The 18941-nt window shown below is 54.2% G+C and overlaps 1 protein-coding gene across 14 annotated transcripts in view; it reads right to left on the bottom strand.

Annotated features, from left to right (window-relative positions):
* The window catches only part of CACNA2D4 (calcium voltage-gated channel auxiliary subunit alpha2delta 4), a 134815-nt gene that overhangs the window by 7883 nt on the left and 107991 nt on the right, over nt 1–18941 (bottom strand). For 7 of the 14 annotated variants that reach the window (XM_063639856.1, XM_063639859.1, XM_063639854.1 and 4 more), the window contains 8 exons: nt 13264–13325; nt 12161–12205; nt 11896–11958; nt 2618–2688; nt 2084–2159; nt 1429–1481; nt 1042–1094; nt 716–736 (listed from right to left, as the gene is read on the bottom strand). In XM_063639856.1, the coding sequence (XP_063495926.1) occupies nt 716–736; nt 1042–1094; nt 1429–1481; nt 2084–2159; nt 2618–2688; nt 11896–11958; nt 12161–12205; nt 13264–13325 (444 nt within the window). Of the gene's footprint in view, nt 1–715; nt 951–1041; nt 1095–1428; nt 1482–2083; nt 2160–2617; nt 2689–2741; nt 8735–9872; nt 11651–11895; nt 11959–12160; nt 12206–13263; nt 13326–18941 lie in introns of those variants that run through there. The other 7 variants (XR_010120908.1, XR_010120910.1, XR_010120909.1 and 4 more) reach the window with 7 other exon arrangements.

Below are 18941 nucleotides of genomic sequence, written 5' to 3'. Positions count from 1 at the left end.
GGAAGTTCTGGAACCCCATGGCAAAGGTTCTATGAACACAGAGGAGCTGAGCAGAGCCCGCGAGGCAAGATGGCCTCCTGTGGTCATGGAGGGCCCAGGTGCCCAGGGAGTGAGTGCTTTGAAAGGCCAGGCTCATTGCCGTCCTGCACTTGTGGCCACAGCCACCCGGCTTTGTGTTGTGGCCTCTCATTGTTGCTGCCTCTGGGGGACTCTGTCCTCAGACACAGGGGCAGGGGAATCATCCTGAGAGCTTCCTGGGGCCCCCTAGGGGACTCTGTCCTCAGACACAGGGTCCTGCAGGGGAATCATCCTGAGAGCTTCCTGGGGCCCCTGGAACCCGGAGTCCTGCTGAGGGCTGGTGATGCCTGGGCTGGGGCGCCGCTGTTTGCTTCTCCAAGGGGTGGGCTGGAGGTTGCTCACTCATACTGGCTCATGGCCACCCGGCCACACCACCCTTCCTCTTGGAATTACATGTTCTCACCCAAGGGGAGGCTGGAGTTTCTCATTTTCCCTGGGGCCTGACTGCCCTCCTGTGGGATTAGAACTGGGCTAGACTCCCCAGTCCCCCAACCCCCAGGAATGGTACTTCAAACCGGGAGAGCTCAGCCCTGCTTGCGGTCATTCCTGGGACAGGTCATGGAGGATGGGTTCTTTGTAGCTCCTGCTGCGTCCCCAACCCACCACCAGCAGGGATCGCCTCAGCGGGGCTACTTACAGTGATGGAAGACACTTTTGGCTGGCCGCAACATAAGCCCAGCACAGGGTGGACACGGCACAGGAAGAACATGGTGGCACATGAAGGCAGGATGTCATGGGGTGGTGATGATGGCACATGGAGTGGTGGTGTCCCAAGATGATGTCACACACAGAGCCAGGAGTGAGGGAGGTGATGAGAGAAGGCCACGCAGGGTGAGATGTGAACAACAATGCTTCAGGGTCACCTATCCCCACTGTCACCCACCCCACGGGGAATGGTCTCACATTAGTGGACCAAAATGCCACCACTCTTCAGCACATGGCCCTGCAGCTCCGTACACTCACCCTCGGCCCCTCTGTCGTACCAGGAGCCCCAGACGCTCCACTCCAGCAGGAACCTGTCGGACACAGGACTGAATCTCGGAGACTTCCGAGCCCTCCTGACTTGGGTTCCCAAGGGGCTGGAGTATCCCTGACAGCCCCCGGCCCATCCCCTCTCCTCCAGGACACCCTCTTCCCTGCTTGAGGGCTCTGGTGTGAGCAATGCGGTCCCTCCCAGGGGCAGCATGCAGGGAAGAGGTGGTGTCCATGCCCAGGGATTGTGCCCTCCTTCCCTGGGGTTTGGTAGCAAGTGGGTTGTCCTGGATACCTTGCAGCCCCCTGCTCAAGCACACCCTCCTAAGCCACCCTCGCATGCAGCCCTCCCCCAGCCCCATGTCTACCCCCACTCACAGCACCAGCTCCTGCAGCAGCCACCTGGTCGCCGTCAAGAAGGCAGAAATTGGCTGGGAAGGAAAGCGTGCACACCGCTCACACCTAGGTCCAAGGGTGAGGGTGCCCCCCCCCAACCCAACACCACCCTCAGAGAGACCAGAGAGTGGGCTGCCCTGCCACTGGGAGTGGGGGCAGCAGAGCACAGGCCCGCAGCCCAGCACCCCCTATCCCCCTATCTCCCACCTGCCCTGCAGGGCTGAGCTAGCTGGGAAATGCATATTGCAGGTCAGACATCTCGGGTGGGGTTGGACATGCCCCTCCAGGAGATGAGTCAAGCCCTCATCCTGGTGCTGCACTGCTGAGGATCCCCGGTGATCAGGCGGCAGTGTCAGGGGCTGAGGCTGGGGCAGGCTGCTCTCTCTGTCTCCGCCAGAGGCACTGTTATGTCACAACTACCAAAGCAGTCCCTTTGAAGCCCCAAAGCCAGACCCACAGGCCTGCCTGGGAGCGGGACTGAGAGCAGTGGCTCTGAGCAGAAGGTGGAGACAGTCAAGGTAGGGTCCTGAGGCCAGACACCCAAGGTGGGTGAGAACAAGGACCAGTGACCTCATTCCAGGACAAGGCAGGGGACTGGCTGGCTGGCTGGCAGAGGGAAGGGCTGGGTGACACTCACGCTGACCAGGGGCTGGGCTGCGCTGTGGTGGTGACTTGAGGGTTTGCACATGGCCTGATAGTCATACATGGTCACTCTGAAAATCAGACGCAGGCTGTGATGAGTCCAAAGCCACCCCCACCCCCTGCCCCTGCCTCAGGAGGCTTTCCTAGCAGAGCATCCATTTACCGCAATTCCCAAGGGCGCCTGAGCTAGGACAGCAGATCAGAAGACAGCTCATGCTGAAAATTACATTTCTGCACTTGGAATGGTTTTAAGACAATGAAGAGCAAATGGCTTTTGCCCTCGGAGTTGGACGGTTTTCCCTCTAGGGTCTGAGCTGCGGGGTCCCTCCCAGGGATGCCCACATGCCCTTACGCCGCCCTCCCCACATCATGCTGACGCCTTGGCTCCATAAAGGTTGCTTTTGGAGCTCTTTGGGGGCACCCACTGTGGGTTTTGGAGGTCAGGATCCCGAGATCCGCCAGGACCACTTAGCATCAGCTCTCGGTTTGCTATGTCTATTTGGACTGGGGAGGAGTGTGCCCCACTTACTGGCTGAACACCCCCATGCTGAGCAGCTGGGTCATGACAGCACCATCCACCTCCCCCAGAAATCTTCCCATCTGCGAGAGAGGGACAGCAGAGAGAGAGGGAGGGAGAGAGATGGAGCAGGATGGAGCCTTCTGAGTCCAGAACTATTTATTCAGCTCAGGTTGGGGCTTTTGGTGCCAGCTGGGCTTTCCCTCTAACTGCCTCTCAGCATAATCCAGCTGAACCCTTCCACCCACGCCCCTCTCCGGTCCTGGCTCCCTCCTTACTGTCCAGCCTGGTGCTTCCTAAACTGGAAGCAGTCACCCGCTGGCTGACTATGAGACCAACCTAGAGGCTGCAATATGATTTTTTAAATGATACAGAATTCCTTGGAACAATTCTGTGTGAATCACTTGCAGCAAGGTTAAAGAATGTTTTATGAAACTGGATTTGTTGTATATGCTGTGTGTGTGTGTGTGTGTGTGTTGGGTCAGATATAAAACACGTTTCTGCAGGTCAAGGTCAAAAGCAGCGCCTGTCTCATGCACGCTGGTGTCCTCATCTTCCCAGTGTGAGAGGGCTGCTGTCGCTTTTGATGTCCCTCCATCACCTCCCACAATCACTGTGCCCTGTGGATTGGTCATTTGTCCCCTCCACGACAATGACCTAACCGGATCCCTTGCCCTGTCTCCACTGCCCACCTGCCCTCCTAATTGACCTCTTCTCTTGTCCCTGTGGCACTGCCAGAGTCATCTTACTCAAATGCAACATGGATGGGTCACTCTTGCCTTCATTTCCAAAAAATAAAACAGGACCCTCCCTCCTGCCCCTGGCTCCCCTTTTGTTGTCCATCAGCCAGCATTTTGTGGCATCTGTGCCCTGTGCCAGGCAGTGGCCCCATAGCTGACTGAGAATGGCCTCAGGCCCTCCACTCTGCCACCTCTCATGGCCTGTGTACCTGCCTTGGCCTCTTGAGTCTGCCATTTCTCAGCATGGTAGGGTGGCAGAACTTGGGCTTTCGTGTTGGATTTCGACTTTATTGTAGGCTGTCCTTAAAAATTGGGGATGGCGTGTGTCCAGTGTGTGGCTCCCAGTAAATACTTGAAAAATGGCAGCCATCGTTAGGAGGAGAGGTCCGCAGTCCAGCTTGGCTGTTGTCCCTGCCCTGATTACCCTTTCTCTGTCCTCACGCCAAGGAACTTTTTTCCTCACCCTCGCTGGGAAGTCTTTCGATTCTAACTTTCCCAGCCAGAACAAGGCCTTCCGCTTCACACTGGCAGCCTGTGGAGTCCTACTCTCACTCTGCCTGATAAGATAGTTGGTTGAAAACTGCATGAGAACAGGACCATGTCTTACTCATCTCTGAATTCCCCAAAGTATCTTGGTACCTGGACATACTCAGTCAATGTGGAATTTTGGTAGGGAAGGGAGGTGGGAACCAAGCTGATGGCCATGTCAGTTCTTCATGGAGAGCTTTCTAGCTGCCAGGGCCCAAAATGATGACATGTGTGATAACTACCAATAAAAAGAAATGCAAGGCTGGTACAGGAGCTGAGGCACATGGGCATGGCCAATCTCAAGGAAAGCCAGGCAGTGTCTGGGTGCCCACCTGGGGCCTGCCCTGGGCAGCCAAGGAGACTCCAGCAATCCTTCTGAAGGGAATAGAGATTTATTCCAGACACAGGCTAGTGAGAACGCACAACTCCTGAACACCCAATGAACAACCAGAGAAGTTCTCTCTCAAGTAAGTGATGATGGTGCAGTTTCAGGACAATAACCCCAGTACCATGCCCGTGGTTCATAATGCTGTGACTTATAATCAGCCAATATGGGGCCACAGGTCCCCAGATGTGCCCACGCCAGGAATCTGGGATGAAGTCAGGAAGTATTACTTTCCAAATTGGACTTAAAGAACAAAACATAGTCCTTACATCCTACAGTATTTCTAGTATAAGTGGAAATAGCTGACTTATAAAATTAAAACGTAAGGATGCAACCCACTAAAAATGCATGGCAAATTGTAATCTAAAAATGGACGGGTCAATTACAAAAGTAAGCAGCAGGAAAACAGATTCAGACAAAGGTACTCAGACTTGTCTGTCTACACTCTGCTAGCTCTTTACCTGGAATGGCCTGACCACCAAAAACTATTTCATAACACCTTTTATTCATAAGGCACTCACCAGGTGAGTGTGATGCAAAGATGAATGAAATGGACACAAATCAAGAGCTTCAGACTATTTTGCATGGACAGACAGGGAACACACGAACTCTCAGACAGGGCTGGCTGACAACCTGCACCTCCTACAGAGGTGGAAAGGAGTGGGAACCCAAAACCCCGGCAGGCTGCATGGAAGAAGGCAGTGGGCATGGCAGGGGGACAGCAGGGAGGGTCAAGGGCATTCCAGGGACAGAACAGCACATGGGAATGTGAAAGGCATTGAAATCCTGCCTGCTCTTCGTGGCGCAGCCCTAAAGCTCTCCCTGGTGCCTCCAGCTAGAGTGAACTCTCTCAGCTGGGGCTTGCTTTTTGCTATTCTAGTTACTGTGTGTGTGTGTGTGTGTGTGTGTGTGTGTGTGTCCCCTCCGTCACTCCCTCGCCTGACAGCAGGATTCTAGGGGACAGAAATCCACCTCTGTCCCACAGCACCACACCATGTCCTGTTCACAGTTATTATTCCATGCATATTTGCTGAAGGAATGTGTGAGGGAATGAATGACCCGAGTCTTCTGCTCCCTGGGAAAGTGCAGCGGGGTGGAGACAAGGCTTCTGACGAGGCTGGTCTTAATTCCTACAAGCCTGTCCCATTCTCCTTCCTAATTCTAAGCTTATTCACCAACAACCCTGTGGTTTAGACCCTGGATTCTGAGAAGAGAGGTCCCTGAGAGCAAGGATGTGTATCCTGGACACTAGAAAAATGTATCCCCCTCCATAAATAACTAGCTTGATTTTTTCTAGGATTCGTCACTCCGGCAGAAAATATCCATTCTCCCCGTCTTCTTTAGTTAGGCAGCCTGACTTTAATTATGGCAGCCATGTGCTCAGCGAAAAGACTACATTTCCCTGTAGTTCTTGCGGCAGGGACTGGCCAATGGAATGTGAGCAGAGCCGCTGGGAGGGACTTCCGGGAAGCGGGCCCAAGGCCTCCTGCCTCTTCCCCATCCTTGCCCTTACGCTCTGGGAAGTGGACTCGAAGGCGGGAGCCCCTCCAGCTATGCTGGGATCGTGCGGATGGGGACAGGCCGGGCCCAGGCTGCCTTCATCCATTCTTTTATGAAAGAATAAACCTTTAGTCGTTTAAGCCACTTCTCTTCTGGCAGCAGAACACAATTCCTGGCTGATAGTTTCTTTTGCACTTTGTCAGGGCAAATCCCCGACTCAGATAGAGTCCTTGACCTGCAAAGCCAAGGTCCCAACGTCGGCGTGGGTGCCTTGTCGATTTGGGAGCCCCAGACCGCCCGTGGAGTGGCACCCAAAGCATAGCACAATGCAGGGGCCTGACCACCCCAGCCCCCCTTTCACGGGGGACAATTCACAAATAAGCAGTGGCCCATGGGCTGCCTGAACTCTGGGGCTGGGTCAAAAGAGTCGAGGACCCCCCCTGCCTGGCCTTCGAGTCCGGAGGGAGGCCGGGGGGAGACGGGTCCTGTGAGCACCACCCAGAAGCCTGCAGGGGAAGCTGATGGGGGCAGAGGCAGGCGACCAAGTGATGAGAGATTGGCCAGTCCCTCCCAGGCCTGGACTAATTTGCAGGGCTGTGGGAGGCTGTGCCCAGAGAGAAGGGGTGCTCTTGACTCTGGTGACAGATGGAGTAAATGTCCCATGTGCTCCTTACCTGGGACAGCCTCCGTTTCTTCTCTAAAGATGGGAGCTCATCCTCCTAAGGCCTGTGGACACTCAAGTCCCTGTGTCTGGCTCATGTGGGGATCACCTTCCTTTTGTCTGCTCCTGGCTTGTGCAGCCTCACCTGCCCCTCCGTCCTCCAGGCTGTAGTCTCTTAAGGAGTGTTTTGGACACTCAGGGGTGCCTGAGAGGGATGTGGAGGAGGAGGGTGGGGGTGGGGCGGCACTGCACTCCCCAGAAAGCCACCTGAAGAGCCTGCCTCTGACCACGACAGGATTAATTTTATTCCTGGAGGGCCCAGTGGAGCAGGGCCATTTAGGATGCCAAGAAGGCAGAGAGAGCACTGCTGCCAGGGCATGTGGTGCCCCGGAAGATGGCCAAGGCAGGCTGCCCAGAGCGGAAAGGATGGGAGTGCGTGCCAGACTGGGATAGTGACTTGAAGATGAGGAGCCTGGGCTGGGCGGGCCGCAGGGGGCAGGGAAGTGAGAAGAGAAACAGGAGCCAAGGCCCAGACAGGCATGCCCGACGCCCCTGACAACAGAAAGGGACGCCCTGCTCTGAGGGCCTGCCCGTCCGGGCTCACTGGGCTGGGGTGTGGAGGGAGCAGGGTGCTGTGCTCTGAGAGATCCAGGTCCCTCAGGGAAAGGTGCTGGGATGGAGCCTCGGATTTTCTAGGCTGCAGTTGCTGCCCCTTGGAGATCCACTTTGAAGCTCCCATGGGTGGGTGCTGCTCAGAAGCAAATGACAGGAATCGGAGTCCCCAGATGCAGGGTGACAGATCCGCTATAAATATTACAAAGCTCCACAAAGCTGCTGTCATTGTCTGTCCCCAGCTGTCTGCTTCTCTTTCTAGGCCCCACATCGAGGGTTGCAATCTTGTCATCCATAACTCTTATTATTTTAAGAATGAGCCCTGGCCTGGAAGAGAGGCCAAATGTCTAATCAGCAGGCCCGGAACACCACCGGCGCTGAGAAAGAGCCACGCGGCCACTCCCTTGGGCTGGCTGCAGATGGGGCCTTGTGGTTTCCCCACTCACTGACTATGGGGAGGAGGGCGTGCAAGGACTTTGGGAAGAATCTTTGCATCTGTAGCTCAACAGGCTTCTCTCTCCAGGACCCTGGGTGAACCCTAGCAGGGACAAGGAGTCGCTGGAAGCTTTTGACACATTTGCCCAGTCAGGAAAGTGACAGCAGCCAGCTAAAGTGCATCCAGATCCACAGCAGCCATGAGGCCTGGGGAGGGTTCTCAACCCACCATGCACCCAGTCACCTGGCGGGCCCCTTTGAGCAGACTGCTGGACCCCAGCCCCGGAGTGCCTGAGTCCCTAGGTCTGGGGTGGGACCCTGGAAATCTGCATCTCTAACAAGCTCCCAGATGCTGGGGCTTCCGTCCTTCAGCCACGCTGGAGGCCTAGAGATAAGCAGGGAGGAGCAGCGAGGAGTGAATGAGTTAGGGGAGGCCAGGCCTTGTGGCCCTCGATGGTGCTTGTGTGTTTGGGGAAGAGGGGCAGGTTTGGGTTGGTTGGTGGGAGTTGGTGGTGGGCAGACTCTAAAGCGGTTCACAACGATCCCGGCCTCCTGGCAGTCCTGCCCTTGTGTAAGCCCCTCCTTGAGTATAGGTTGGACATAGTAACTTGTTTCTAGCAAGCAGAATATGGTAAAAGTGATGGGGTGTCACTTCTGACATCAGGTTTCAAAAGACTGTGACTTCCACCTGGTTTGCTCGGTCTGATGAAGGAACTTTGAGCTGTAAGCTGCCCTGTGATGGGAGAGGAGGCCTCCACCTCACAGCCCTGGAGGAACTCAATGCTGCCAACGTGTGACTGGATGCAGATCCTTCTCCAGTCAAGCCTGGAAATGACAGCAGCCCTGGGGACCTTGATACTGTAGCCTTGTGCAAGACCCTGAGCCAGCTGCACCCAGACCCCTCACCCACAGAAACTGCCAGATTTTAAGTCTTGTGGTTGTAAAGGCACTCCCACTCTTTGTGCGATAATTTGTTATGCAGCAATGGATAACTGCTACAGAGTTGTTAAATGAATAAGTTTTTTTAAAAACAGCAAAAACAGATGGACGGACAGAGGGTCGGACAGCTGAACAAGTGGCATCAGCCCCAGACTCTCCGCCGCCCTGTCTTCCACTCACCTCCCAGTCTAGCGCCTGCTACCTCCAGCCCTCACTCTCAGGCCAGTTCAGTTCTCCACACAGTTATCGAGTGTCTGCTGTGTGCCAGGTGGGCTCTCCGGCCGGGTGCCCTCCCATAACCCAGCACAGTTCAGGCTGCATGGTCAGAGCTGTCCAGAGTGAGGAAAGAGGCACTGAGCCCTGTCACAGTGTCATGACTCCCAGGGCCTTGACACTAGCCCAGAGCTTAACACAGGGTCGGGATTCCTGGGCCTTGCCTTTCAGGTCCGAGAGGCATTGGTCCTAATTCCACGAGACTCAGCTGAGCGCAGCAAGTGAATGAAGTCTGCCTAAGTGGTGACAGAATGACCTGGGTGGGGCTCAGGGCCAGGAGTGTCACCCAGGGGGCTGGGACTTGCAGCCTCGACACCCACCAGAGAAGGCCAATCTAGCTGCGGTCATGAACCATGCCCTGCAAATGCTCAGGTCCCATCAAGGCCAGTGTTCTCCCAGCTCAGTTCCCCTTCCAAGAGGTCTTTTCTAGAATCTTCCTCCCCCTCTTCTTTGCTGCTCTTCCGTTGGCTTTCTAGGTTTGAATTCTAGCTTTTCTGTGGCTGTGCATTTTGGGGTTAATGCCCTAACCTGCGGGACCTCATTTTCCCCTCCTGTGTAAAGTGAGACTAATAAGGTCCCAGCAGATGATGTGGGGGCCCCTCACTTCTGGGGCCTCACCATTGGGGGAGCAAGGGTGAGCCAAGCACGGCGGGAGCGGGGGCCCTGGCAGGAGCCTCTAGAAGGTCAGTTCATTTCTGCCCTGCTTCATTTCATGGAGGATTTGGGATGGCATATAAAACGACACACAGGGTAAAAAGGTAATAGAATCATTGAGAAAATGGGGGTGAATGAGTTAAGTAAACAAATACGTTATAAAATATAAATCTCTGAGTAATTGATTGCTACCACATCTAATCCAAACTTGTTCTCAGTGGCTTTACAATCTGTGAAGACATGTGAGCAAATGTGGTCTGGACAGAATAGGACCAAAGTGGCCCAGTGGGTTATGAGAGGGTCCCTCGAGGGGTTCCTATCTCGAGACGCCACATGCTCACCAGCTTCTCTCAAGGCTAGGGTGGTTTCCCTCCAGGGTCGGCTCCCCGCACGGTTGTCTGGCTGCCTCTGGAGCAGAGGCTGGCAACTACAGCCCGTAGGCCAAGCCTGGCTCACTGTTGATTCATGTGAGACCTTGATCTAAGACTGGCTTTTCCATTTTCAAGTGGTTGGGGAAAAAAAGTCAAAAGACTGATAACATCTCACAACACATAAAATTTATATGAAATTCACATTTCAGTATTCAAAGGTTTTACTGGAGCAATGCCACGTGCATTTGCTCACAGATCGCCCGTGGCTGCTTTTTTGCTGCAACAGCAGGGCTGAGTCTCATGAAGCTCAAAACCAACATGTGCATCTGCCCCTTTAGGAAGCGCTCGCTACCCCTGCTCTAAAGCTTGCTCTCAGGCTTGGCCATCCTCTCCCTCTGTCCTGCCACCTCCCATCCCAGTATCCAGGATCCAAGCTCTCTCTGGGATGCCTTAGCCCATGCTCCGGCCCTTGAAAGCCAACACCACGGGAGGCCTAGGGACATGGTCAGTCTCCGTCACCCAGGGCGAGAGGGGTCAGAGCAGGAATGAGGGGGCATCAGGTAATCCCGGAGACTCACACCAACCACTGCTTTCAACTCTCGTCATCACCGGTGTTCTCCCAGAACAACGGAAAAATACAAAGGCCCGGTGCTCTGTCCGGGGAGGAGTGAAATGGCCAAAAGGGGGGATGAAAGGGAGACGGGGGATACCAGAGGCAGGCGCCCAGGTGACCATGATGCACAATTAGCTGTGTGTCCTGCAAAGCCCCCCCCTCACTCCCACCAAGAGGAAGTTGAATGAAACCATCTTTGGCTTCTCTACTCTTGTGGCTGAGAACTGCTGCTCGTTAAGTGGGTCATTTAAACACTACCCCAAGGAGTTAGATTTCATGACCCACTGGTGCCCCTTTGTCCTCACTTGCCCTCTTTCCCAAGTCTACTTCCGACACCCCTGCTCTGGTTCTTACCCTGTTCCGACGACTTCTTTGGATCCGAAGCCGCATCCCGGTCAGGCCAGACCACAGCCCTACGATGCGTGGAGGCGGCCTTGGCCACGACCTCTGCATCAGCCTCCCCATCCCCGGCACTTAGAGCCTTCAGCTGGGGCTGGTTTAGACGCTGCGTAGTCCAGCCCCCAGCGAGACACAGCTGAAGTCGCTTGCCCACATCACATTTCTAATTAATTCCACATAATGGAAGTCGCTTGCCCACATCACATTTCTAATTAATTCCACATAATGGAAGTCGCTTGCCCACATCACATTTCTAATTAATTCCACATAATGGAAGTCGCTTGCCCACATCACATTTCTAATTAGTAGCAAAGCTCACATAGAACCAAATACTATGCCCCTTTCCCTGAGGCTCAGGCAGAAGGCTGTTCTGATGCTTCTGCCTCGCTTCAAGGAGATACATCTGGTGAATATATCTGGATTTGCTTCAGGTTTGAATGGGCTTCTTTCTCAGTTTGATTCCTGGCTAAGGAAATAATCCATTCTGAGGCCCCTTTTGGAGCCCAGCAAGTATAAAAATATTATTGTACTTTCTCTTTTTCCTTTCTGAGCACATGCTGGGTTCAGGGAGATACCCACATCCAGCAGGGGCGGGGGGAAGATTAGGATGTGCAAGCCAGGCATTCAGGTGGGAAAGCATCGCGTCCATCCCCCATTTCTTCTCTGACCCACCGAAAGCTGGGCGTGCTGGGCGTGGTGGGCGAGAGTATAATTTTCCATAAGGTCCAGACAGGACAAGAACATGAAGTGGGGAAGCTGCGTCTTCTGGGCCCCACGATGGTAGAAAGGCAGGCGGGGGTTGGGGAGTGATCTGATGAGTGAGTGTACTTGGATCCCTGTGGGGAGGCCCCGCGTGAGGCTGGGCCAGTGTGGCCAGGCAGGGCCCTGAGATGGGGTTACTGAGTGGCTCCTACCAGGCACGGGAGGAGGCCAGGCTAGTGACAGAGAAAATGAAGAAGTAATATTTTCTGACTCTGAGTTGAAAAGTGCTCCAAATTCTGCCTTCTTGCTCTGTTGACTTTGGCGTCAAGAACACTAAGTTCTTCAGACCTTTCACCTGAATTGGCCCCGAGCAGGGTCCCCTGGGGGCTGCGGGGCTCTCTCTGGCTGGAGTGGGTTCCTGATGTCTCCAGTCCTCCTGCCGCCCTCTCCCCTTCATTCTACATCCCCAGTGACTCACCTCTTCGGACCTCTTGGAGATCAGAATGAACCCGTTGTTGTCGATGACGAAGCAGTCCAGATCCTGGGAGGAAACCCAGAGGGGAGGTTACGCCAGGGCCCTCGCCCACCCCGGTCCTCCAGCCTGTCCCCCAGCTCTGGAAGGCAGCATGGGAGCTTCACTGCAGGGAAGGAGGGCATTTGGGAGGGGGAAGCTGGCCTGCCAGGAGGACCGGGCGGAGAGCCATGGCTCCCTCCTCCACCTTCCTCACACGGGCAGAACTTACGCTGTCCTCGCAGCTCTGTCTGCACGGCCCGTCCACAGTGCTGCACTGGAAGGAAGAGGAGAGACTGAATGTGGACACTGCATGCATGTGTGTGGTAGAAATGGCGCGTGTAAGTGGGAATGCTGTGTGTGTGGTACGTTTGCAGTGTGTGTGCATGTGTGCATGGGGTGTGTATCTGCATGCAGAGGGCACGTGTGTGGGGTGTGGGATGTGTGTGTCATATGTGGAGAGCACGTGTGTGAGGTGTGTGCATGTGTGTGTCCATGTGTGGGGTGTCTGTATGTGGAGGGCACATGTGTGTGGTGTGTGTTAGCATTGTGTGTGTGGTATGCATGTGGTATGTGGCCTGTGGGTGCCTGGCTGGTGGATTGGCCCAGGTAGCCCTTCTAGAGGTGCAGGCTCTGCAGCCCCCGGGCCTCGTTGCTGGTGTGGGGAGGGGGCTTTGGGGGCTCTGCGGGGCTCCTGCACTGGCTGTCTGGTGAGGCGGTGGGTGACCGCAGCCCCCCGCCCTCCGTCCCTCTCAATTCACTCTCGGGCTCCCTGCCCTTGCCCAAAGTCAGGCTGCAGCAGTGGGTGATGGGGGCCGAGGGGCTCGGTGTTGCAGGAGATTGGGGCTGAGGGAACTTGAGGGAGATGATGGGGGCAGCTCAGAAGCCCAGAGGGACCTGAGGGCTCTGGGGAAGCACAGGGAAAGGAGCCAGTAGAATGGGCAGGACCAGGCCAGGCAGAGCTGGGAGTTCTCAGCCAGAAGCCGCTGTCGTCTCTGCCATCTCTTGCCAGCCATCAGGGCCTGGACCCTGGACCTTGGAAGGTGGATCGAGGTGGCTCTCCCTTTGCAGCGGAGAGGCATGCCAGTGGCTTTGGGGTGGCGAGAAGGGGTGACTCTGGCTCGTGCCCCTCAGCACTGGGCTGGGAGGGGCTGGGGACCAGCACTGAGGCCCGGCCTGCAGGCTGGGGAGCTGAGGGGCTGAGAAGCAGAGGGGTCGGGAGGGCATCCTGAGAGCCTCAAGGCAGTGGAGCATCCACGGGGAGTGCAAAGGTTTCTCACACCCAGGGGAGCGTGGTGAGTCCCCAGCCCTGACCTGGCCCGACATCACACCTACCTGCCGCGTTGCCGCCCAGAATTTGCGCTGGAGGAATTCCAGCTTCATTTGGACGCCCACGGCTACAGGGCAGGAAGAGAGAGGGCAAGTCCAGGCAGGAGACAGGGAGAGAAAAAAATAGAGTCGAGTTAAAGAGAGGAGGTGCTTCCGCAGGAACCGAGGAGAGAGACAGGACCGGATGGGAGGACTGAGTCAGAGGGCAGAGTGCAAACTGAGATTCCTGGGGAGTGGGAGGGGTGGGGGAAGAAGAAATACAGCAGCCTCTCTCATCCCCACTGGAAGAAGAGGGCCAGAAAGTGCCCAGCAGTGATGAGGCTCCCATTCCAGAGAACAATGAGGACAGATTCATCCTAGATCTCTGGGAACTCAAGTCCGGTGGGTGGGACAGCTCAGTCTCCCCTTTCCCATAGATGGGAATATAGAGGCCAGAGAGACCCACCCATTTGACCAAATCACGTGACCAAGAGTCTCAGGTGCCCTGAGACTGGAATTCAGGGCCATTGCCCTAGCAACTCATGGGCTCCTTGGATCTTGACCTGGGGTAACCATTTCTTTCACACCCTCTGCTGCTGAGGATCTCCCCCGCTTTATAAGGAGGCTCTTTTCCAGCTCAAAGCCAGGTTCGGATTTGCCCAGGGCTGCAAGTGGGTTCCAGGAAACTACAGGCACCACCAGCTGGCAGATAGTTCTCTTTTGATGACTCTGCTCACAAGGGCCACCCCTGCCTTTCTGGTTCCCAAACAGGCTTGGAGAACCCAAGCGGGTGCTCACATATCAAGAGAAATCTGGGACGAAGAGCTCCAGGACAACTTGGGGCCAATGAATAGAAAGAAGAGGCAGGTTATATTGAAAAGAAGAAGAATTTCAAAACTAGGCCAGCTTCCTAGTGTCTGGTATAATAATATCAAAACTGCGCTGGGCGCTTAGAACGTGTCCAGCACTTCACATGCATGAGTGTATTGATTCCCACAGCAGGCCAGTCCTATTATTATTCTGACTTTCCAAGCTGAAGAAATGGAGGCTTTTCAGAGTCACATGGCTTGCCCAAGTCACCAGCTCGTTAATAACAGAAGCAGGACTGCAGCCCGGGCCTGTCTATCCCTGAAGCTGCCTCCTCTCTGGACCTGGACTGAGTTCCTGGTGGTCGGGAAGGAGCGGCGGGCACGGGCAAGCCGCCGTCTACTCAGGCTCTGGTTTCCTCATCTGTGAAATGTGAACAGATGTGGCTTGTTAACCATTATGCTGTGTCCGTCACAGTCGTTCTCACTTCTCGAGTACCCCGTTGATGGGAGTTCCAGTAAGGCACAGAGATACAGGATTGTTTTTGTTTTTTCAATCTGGAATGATCTTAGAGAAATTTGATGGGAAAAATGACAGCAGGGAAGGGTCAAAGGCCAGAGGTGCAGCCCTGCATTTTCCAGGGTTGTGATCTTTGCATTTTATCTCCTCAGCTGCAAGATGAGTCACGGTTCTACTTCCCTTAGAAGGGCAGAAGTTGCATAAGATTGTTGAGGCTCAAGTGGGAATAATGTGTGAGGCTGTTACTCTAGACTAGAGCCTTGGTTTTTAAACTTCAGCGTGCATCAGAATCACCTGGAAGGTTTGTTAGAACCCCACCCCCAGAGTTTCTCCTTCAGGGGGTCCAGGGCGGGCCTGAGAGTTTCTGAAGTGCTCCCAGGGGTTGCCAATGCTGCTAGGCCAGGCACTATGTTTAGGGAACCCCTGTCCTAAAGCGTCACCAATTGAACCTTCTAAGATGATGAAGATGGCCTACATCTGTGCTGTCCTAAACAGTAGCCTATAGCCACACGTGGCTACTGGGAACTCGGAGTGTGGCTAGCATGCCTGAGGACCTGAATTTAAAAAAAATTTTAATTTTAATTAACTTAAATTTAAATAGCCACGTATGGTTGGTGGCCACTGTTTTGGACAGTGTTGTTCTAGAGCTCATTTGAGTTTGCAGATGAAGAAACCGAGGCTTTGAGAGGCCCCTCCCCTCCCTTGGAGTCTCATGGCAGTCCTGGGCTGGTACTCTGGCTGGCTGGCCTTCTTGAACAGGTCCTAGGATAGGGGAACATTTGAGTGCTTTGGGGGTGTTGTTGTTGCTTTGAGGTCCAGGTAGCTCAAAGGAGTGGGCTGGAAGGGGACGGGTAGACCCATTTGCTGGCCCATGACAAAGATGAGAGCTGCGGACACAGCGCACAGCAGCAGGTGAGGTGTGCTCAGGGCCTAGCATGGCCGTGCTCCTCCTCCCGCTCATGTGCCCCTCTAAGGTTGCGGGGACCCCTTGGTCTCTTCTCCTTCTTTTCCCTAATAAGACCACCCTAGATATTCATTTTAGACAGATTTCTTTCACCTGCAGGAAAAGGCTAAATGAAAGAGGATCATCAGAGTGAATCACGCTAGTGCTCAGAATGACCAGCTCTTCGGGATTGAAGAAAGCTTCCTTCATCCTGTCCTAGGCCTCCGTGGTCAAAGAGGTCTCACATTATTCGTAGAATGAGACTCTGCCTTTCCGTGTGATGGCTCAGTGTCAAGTCGCATAGAATCATGAGATTTCTGAGCTGGAAGAAATTCTATGATTCTAACATGGGGAGTCTGGAGAGGGTGGGGGTGTAGGTTTTGAGGCTCCTTGGGCAGAAATGGGGGGAGCAGGGCACAGAGCAGATTTTCCCCCACTTGGTTCCATTCCAAGCTCCTCCAAGGCAAGCTGTGTGTCTTGTCCCGGGTGTCCTTTGCGAAATTTAGGGCATTGCAACCACCTATTGGCATGTCATCTGCCCTTGGGTCACAGAGCACTAATGAGCGCGTTTTACAATCCTCTCGTAAGACCAGAAAGTTCTCCAAGTCCCCACTCGACCCAAGAAGTCCAGCTGGCTTCGCCTTTCACTTTGAACTTGGCACGTTCTTCCCCAAACCTGAGCCTCCTTGAGACTTCTCCATTTCAGGACACATTTTCTATCTGATTGCTATCACTTTCCCTCCTCCCATCCAAGGTCTGCACACCTCAGTTCCAAAACTTTATAAATCTGTCCGCTTCCCTCCATCTCCACGGTTACCACCCTTGGCCAAGCCAACATTGCTCTCACTCGGATTAACGCAAGCACCCCCGAACTGGCCCCCGCCTTCCATCCCGCCTCTCTCTGATCCATTCTCCACATAGACTGGATCTTTCTGAAGATCAAATCACACCACGCCCCGGCTTAAAACCCTCTAATGTCGTCCCATTGCTCATTTTGTGTTTTTGAGACGGAGTCTCACTCTGTCACCCAGGCTGGAGTGCAGTGGCACAATCTCAGCTCATTGCAACCTCCACCTCCCGGGTTCAAGTGATTCTCCTGCCTCAGCCTCCCTGGTAGCTAGGATTACAGGCGCGTGTGACACCGTGCATGGCTAATTTTTGTATTTCTAGTAGAGATGGGGTTTCACCATGTTGGCCAGGCTGGTCTCAAACTCTTGACCTCAAGTGATCTACCCGCCTCAGCCTCTCAAAGTGCTGAGACTACAGGAGTGAGTCATCATGCCTGGTCCCCACTGATCTTAAAATCTAAACTTGTAAGATGGCCACGGGAACTGGCTCTGCTGATTTCTCTGATTTCAACCAGAAACGCTTCACCTCTCAAACATGTTAAGCTCATTCTCACCCCAGGGCATTTGTACCAGCTGTTCTCTCCTCCTGGAATGCTCTTCCCCTAGGACTTTACATGGCTGGCTCCTTCCCATCATCAGGTCTCAGCCCAACATCATCTCCTAGAGTGGCTGTCCCTGGCCTCCTGAGGTAAAGCAGGCCAGGGGGACCTCCCTCACCTTTCACTCTCTATCTTATTACTTTTTTAATTTTCTAAGTGACATGATTTGTTCATCTATTTGATTTCTCATTTATTGTCCGTCTGGGGCTAATGGCAGGCAGGGGATTGAGTTTTGATCCTCAGCACCTAGAATCATACCTATCGTAAATTTTTTCTTGAGCTATGTAAGCAAATTCAATTTGAGCCAGCCACTTGACAGGGAAGCCGAATTCTACCAGGTCTCACTGTCCCTTCCCTCCAAGCTTCAGGGGCCTTGCTGACCTCCTTCCTCTCCATTTTGCTGTGCCCTCTCACTGTCCCTGAACTTGAGATCCTGGAGGTTTAGCTGTGCTCTGGGTTCCTTGAAGACTTCGGAGGCAATCCACTAAGAAATGGGGATTTAAGTGAGACACGAAGAAGAACTTCCTTATGGCAAGAACTGCAAGATGTTGAAGACAAGACACAGTATTGGGAGTAAAGGCAGTGAGGCACGGAAACATATTTACCAGTGAGTCAACAGTGTTCTGCCGTGCCCAACCGCTTGCACCCCCTGGCTTGCATCATACTGAATCCTTCTGTCAACTCCAGTCCCACAACCCAAGTTGTGCTTTTCCACTCCAGACACCCAGGGAACTGAGTCTTCTCCCCCAGGATCCCTGCTCTGCTTGTTCAGGTGAGTGGCTATTTGTGGGAGAGGACTGCCCTTCCTCCCATCATCTCCTGCTGGCCAGCTGTGTGCAGGAGACATCACCTTATGATATTATGTTTGCAGACAAGCTCACACCTTTCGGTGAAGAGAAATTCAGGCAAAGGGCCCGAGGGAATGTAAGGCACTCAGCTTTTCCTGTTGCTTTCCTGGGAGTTATCAGGAAACCTTCCCTCATGCCTGTGCATGGTGGGCCCCTGTTTTAGACCCTGACCTTGGTCCCCAGGAGGGCCTGTCATGACCTGAAAGAGGAGGACAAATCTCAGACCCCTTCCTGCCCCAGCTGGCCTCCTGCCCCAGCTGACCTGGATCCCTTCCCTCCCTCCTGTCCTCCCTCTCCGGGCTGTCCCTTGCCTTCCTTCTCTACCCTGCCTCTCCACATTGATTTCGTGCCTTCCCCCAAAGCAGCTTTCCTGTGAGATCGCAGCTCAGCTCCGCTGGCAGACAACGTAACAAAGAGCCTCAATAAGGCCAGGCCGGCAGGCGGCTTATCAAGATGTACGTCTTTGCTCTGCATGCAGACTGTCACCTCGGTGCTGCTGTGTCATCACAGAAGGCAAAACCAAACAGCTGCGCATGCACACACACTTGCACACACATACCCATGCATGCACACACGGACACACAGGCATGCACACACACTTGCACACACACTTGCACTCACATACCCATGCATGCACACACGGACACACAGGCATACACACACACTTGCACACACACACCCATGCATGCACACACGGACACACAGGCATACACACACACTTGCACACACATACCCATGCATGCACACACGGACACACAGGCATACACACACACTTGCACACACATGCATATACACATGCGCACCATGCACATGCACACACACATACACACACGCACACACAGCATGCACATGAACATATGAGTTTGCACACTCCTGCTGTGGTCCCAGGAGTCAGAAGCTCCAGCTTTGCCCTCCTAGCCCTTTATCTGCTTCTCTTTCCTCCTCCTCTGTCTTGAGAACCTAACCGGGAGACTGCGTGTTGCCCGGGATGGCGACTGTGGGGCATGGGAGGGATCATGTTTTGTAACACAAGCTGAGGACTCGGCAGGTGCACAGCGAACACTTAGGTCACAGAAGGCCAGTGCCAGAAGGGAGACCAGAGATCTCAACCCATCTCCTCATTCTGCAGGGCAGGAATCCC

The sequence above is a fragment of the Symphalangus syndactylus genome, chromosome 5 (genome assembly GCF_028878055.3).
Source record: "Symphalangus syndactylus isolate Jambi chromosome 5, NHGRI_mSymSyn1-v2.1_pri, whole genome shotgun sequence".
Taxonomy (NCBI): domain Eukaryota; kingdom Metazoa; phylum Chordata; class Mammalia; order Primates; family Hylobatidae; genus Symphalangus; species Symphalangus syndactylus.
Note: the sequence above shows the minus strand (reverse complement) of the source record. Positions and strands in the feature narration are given on the sequence as shown.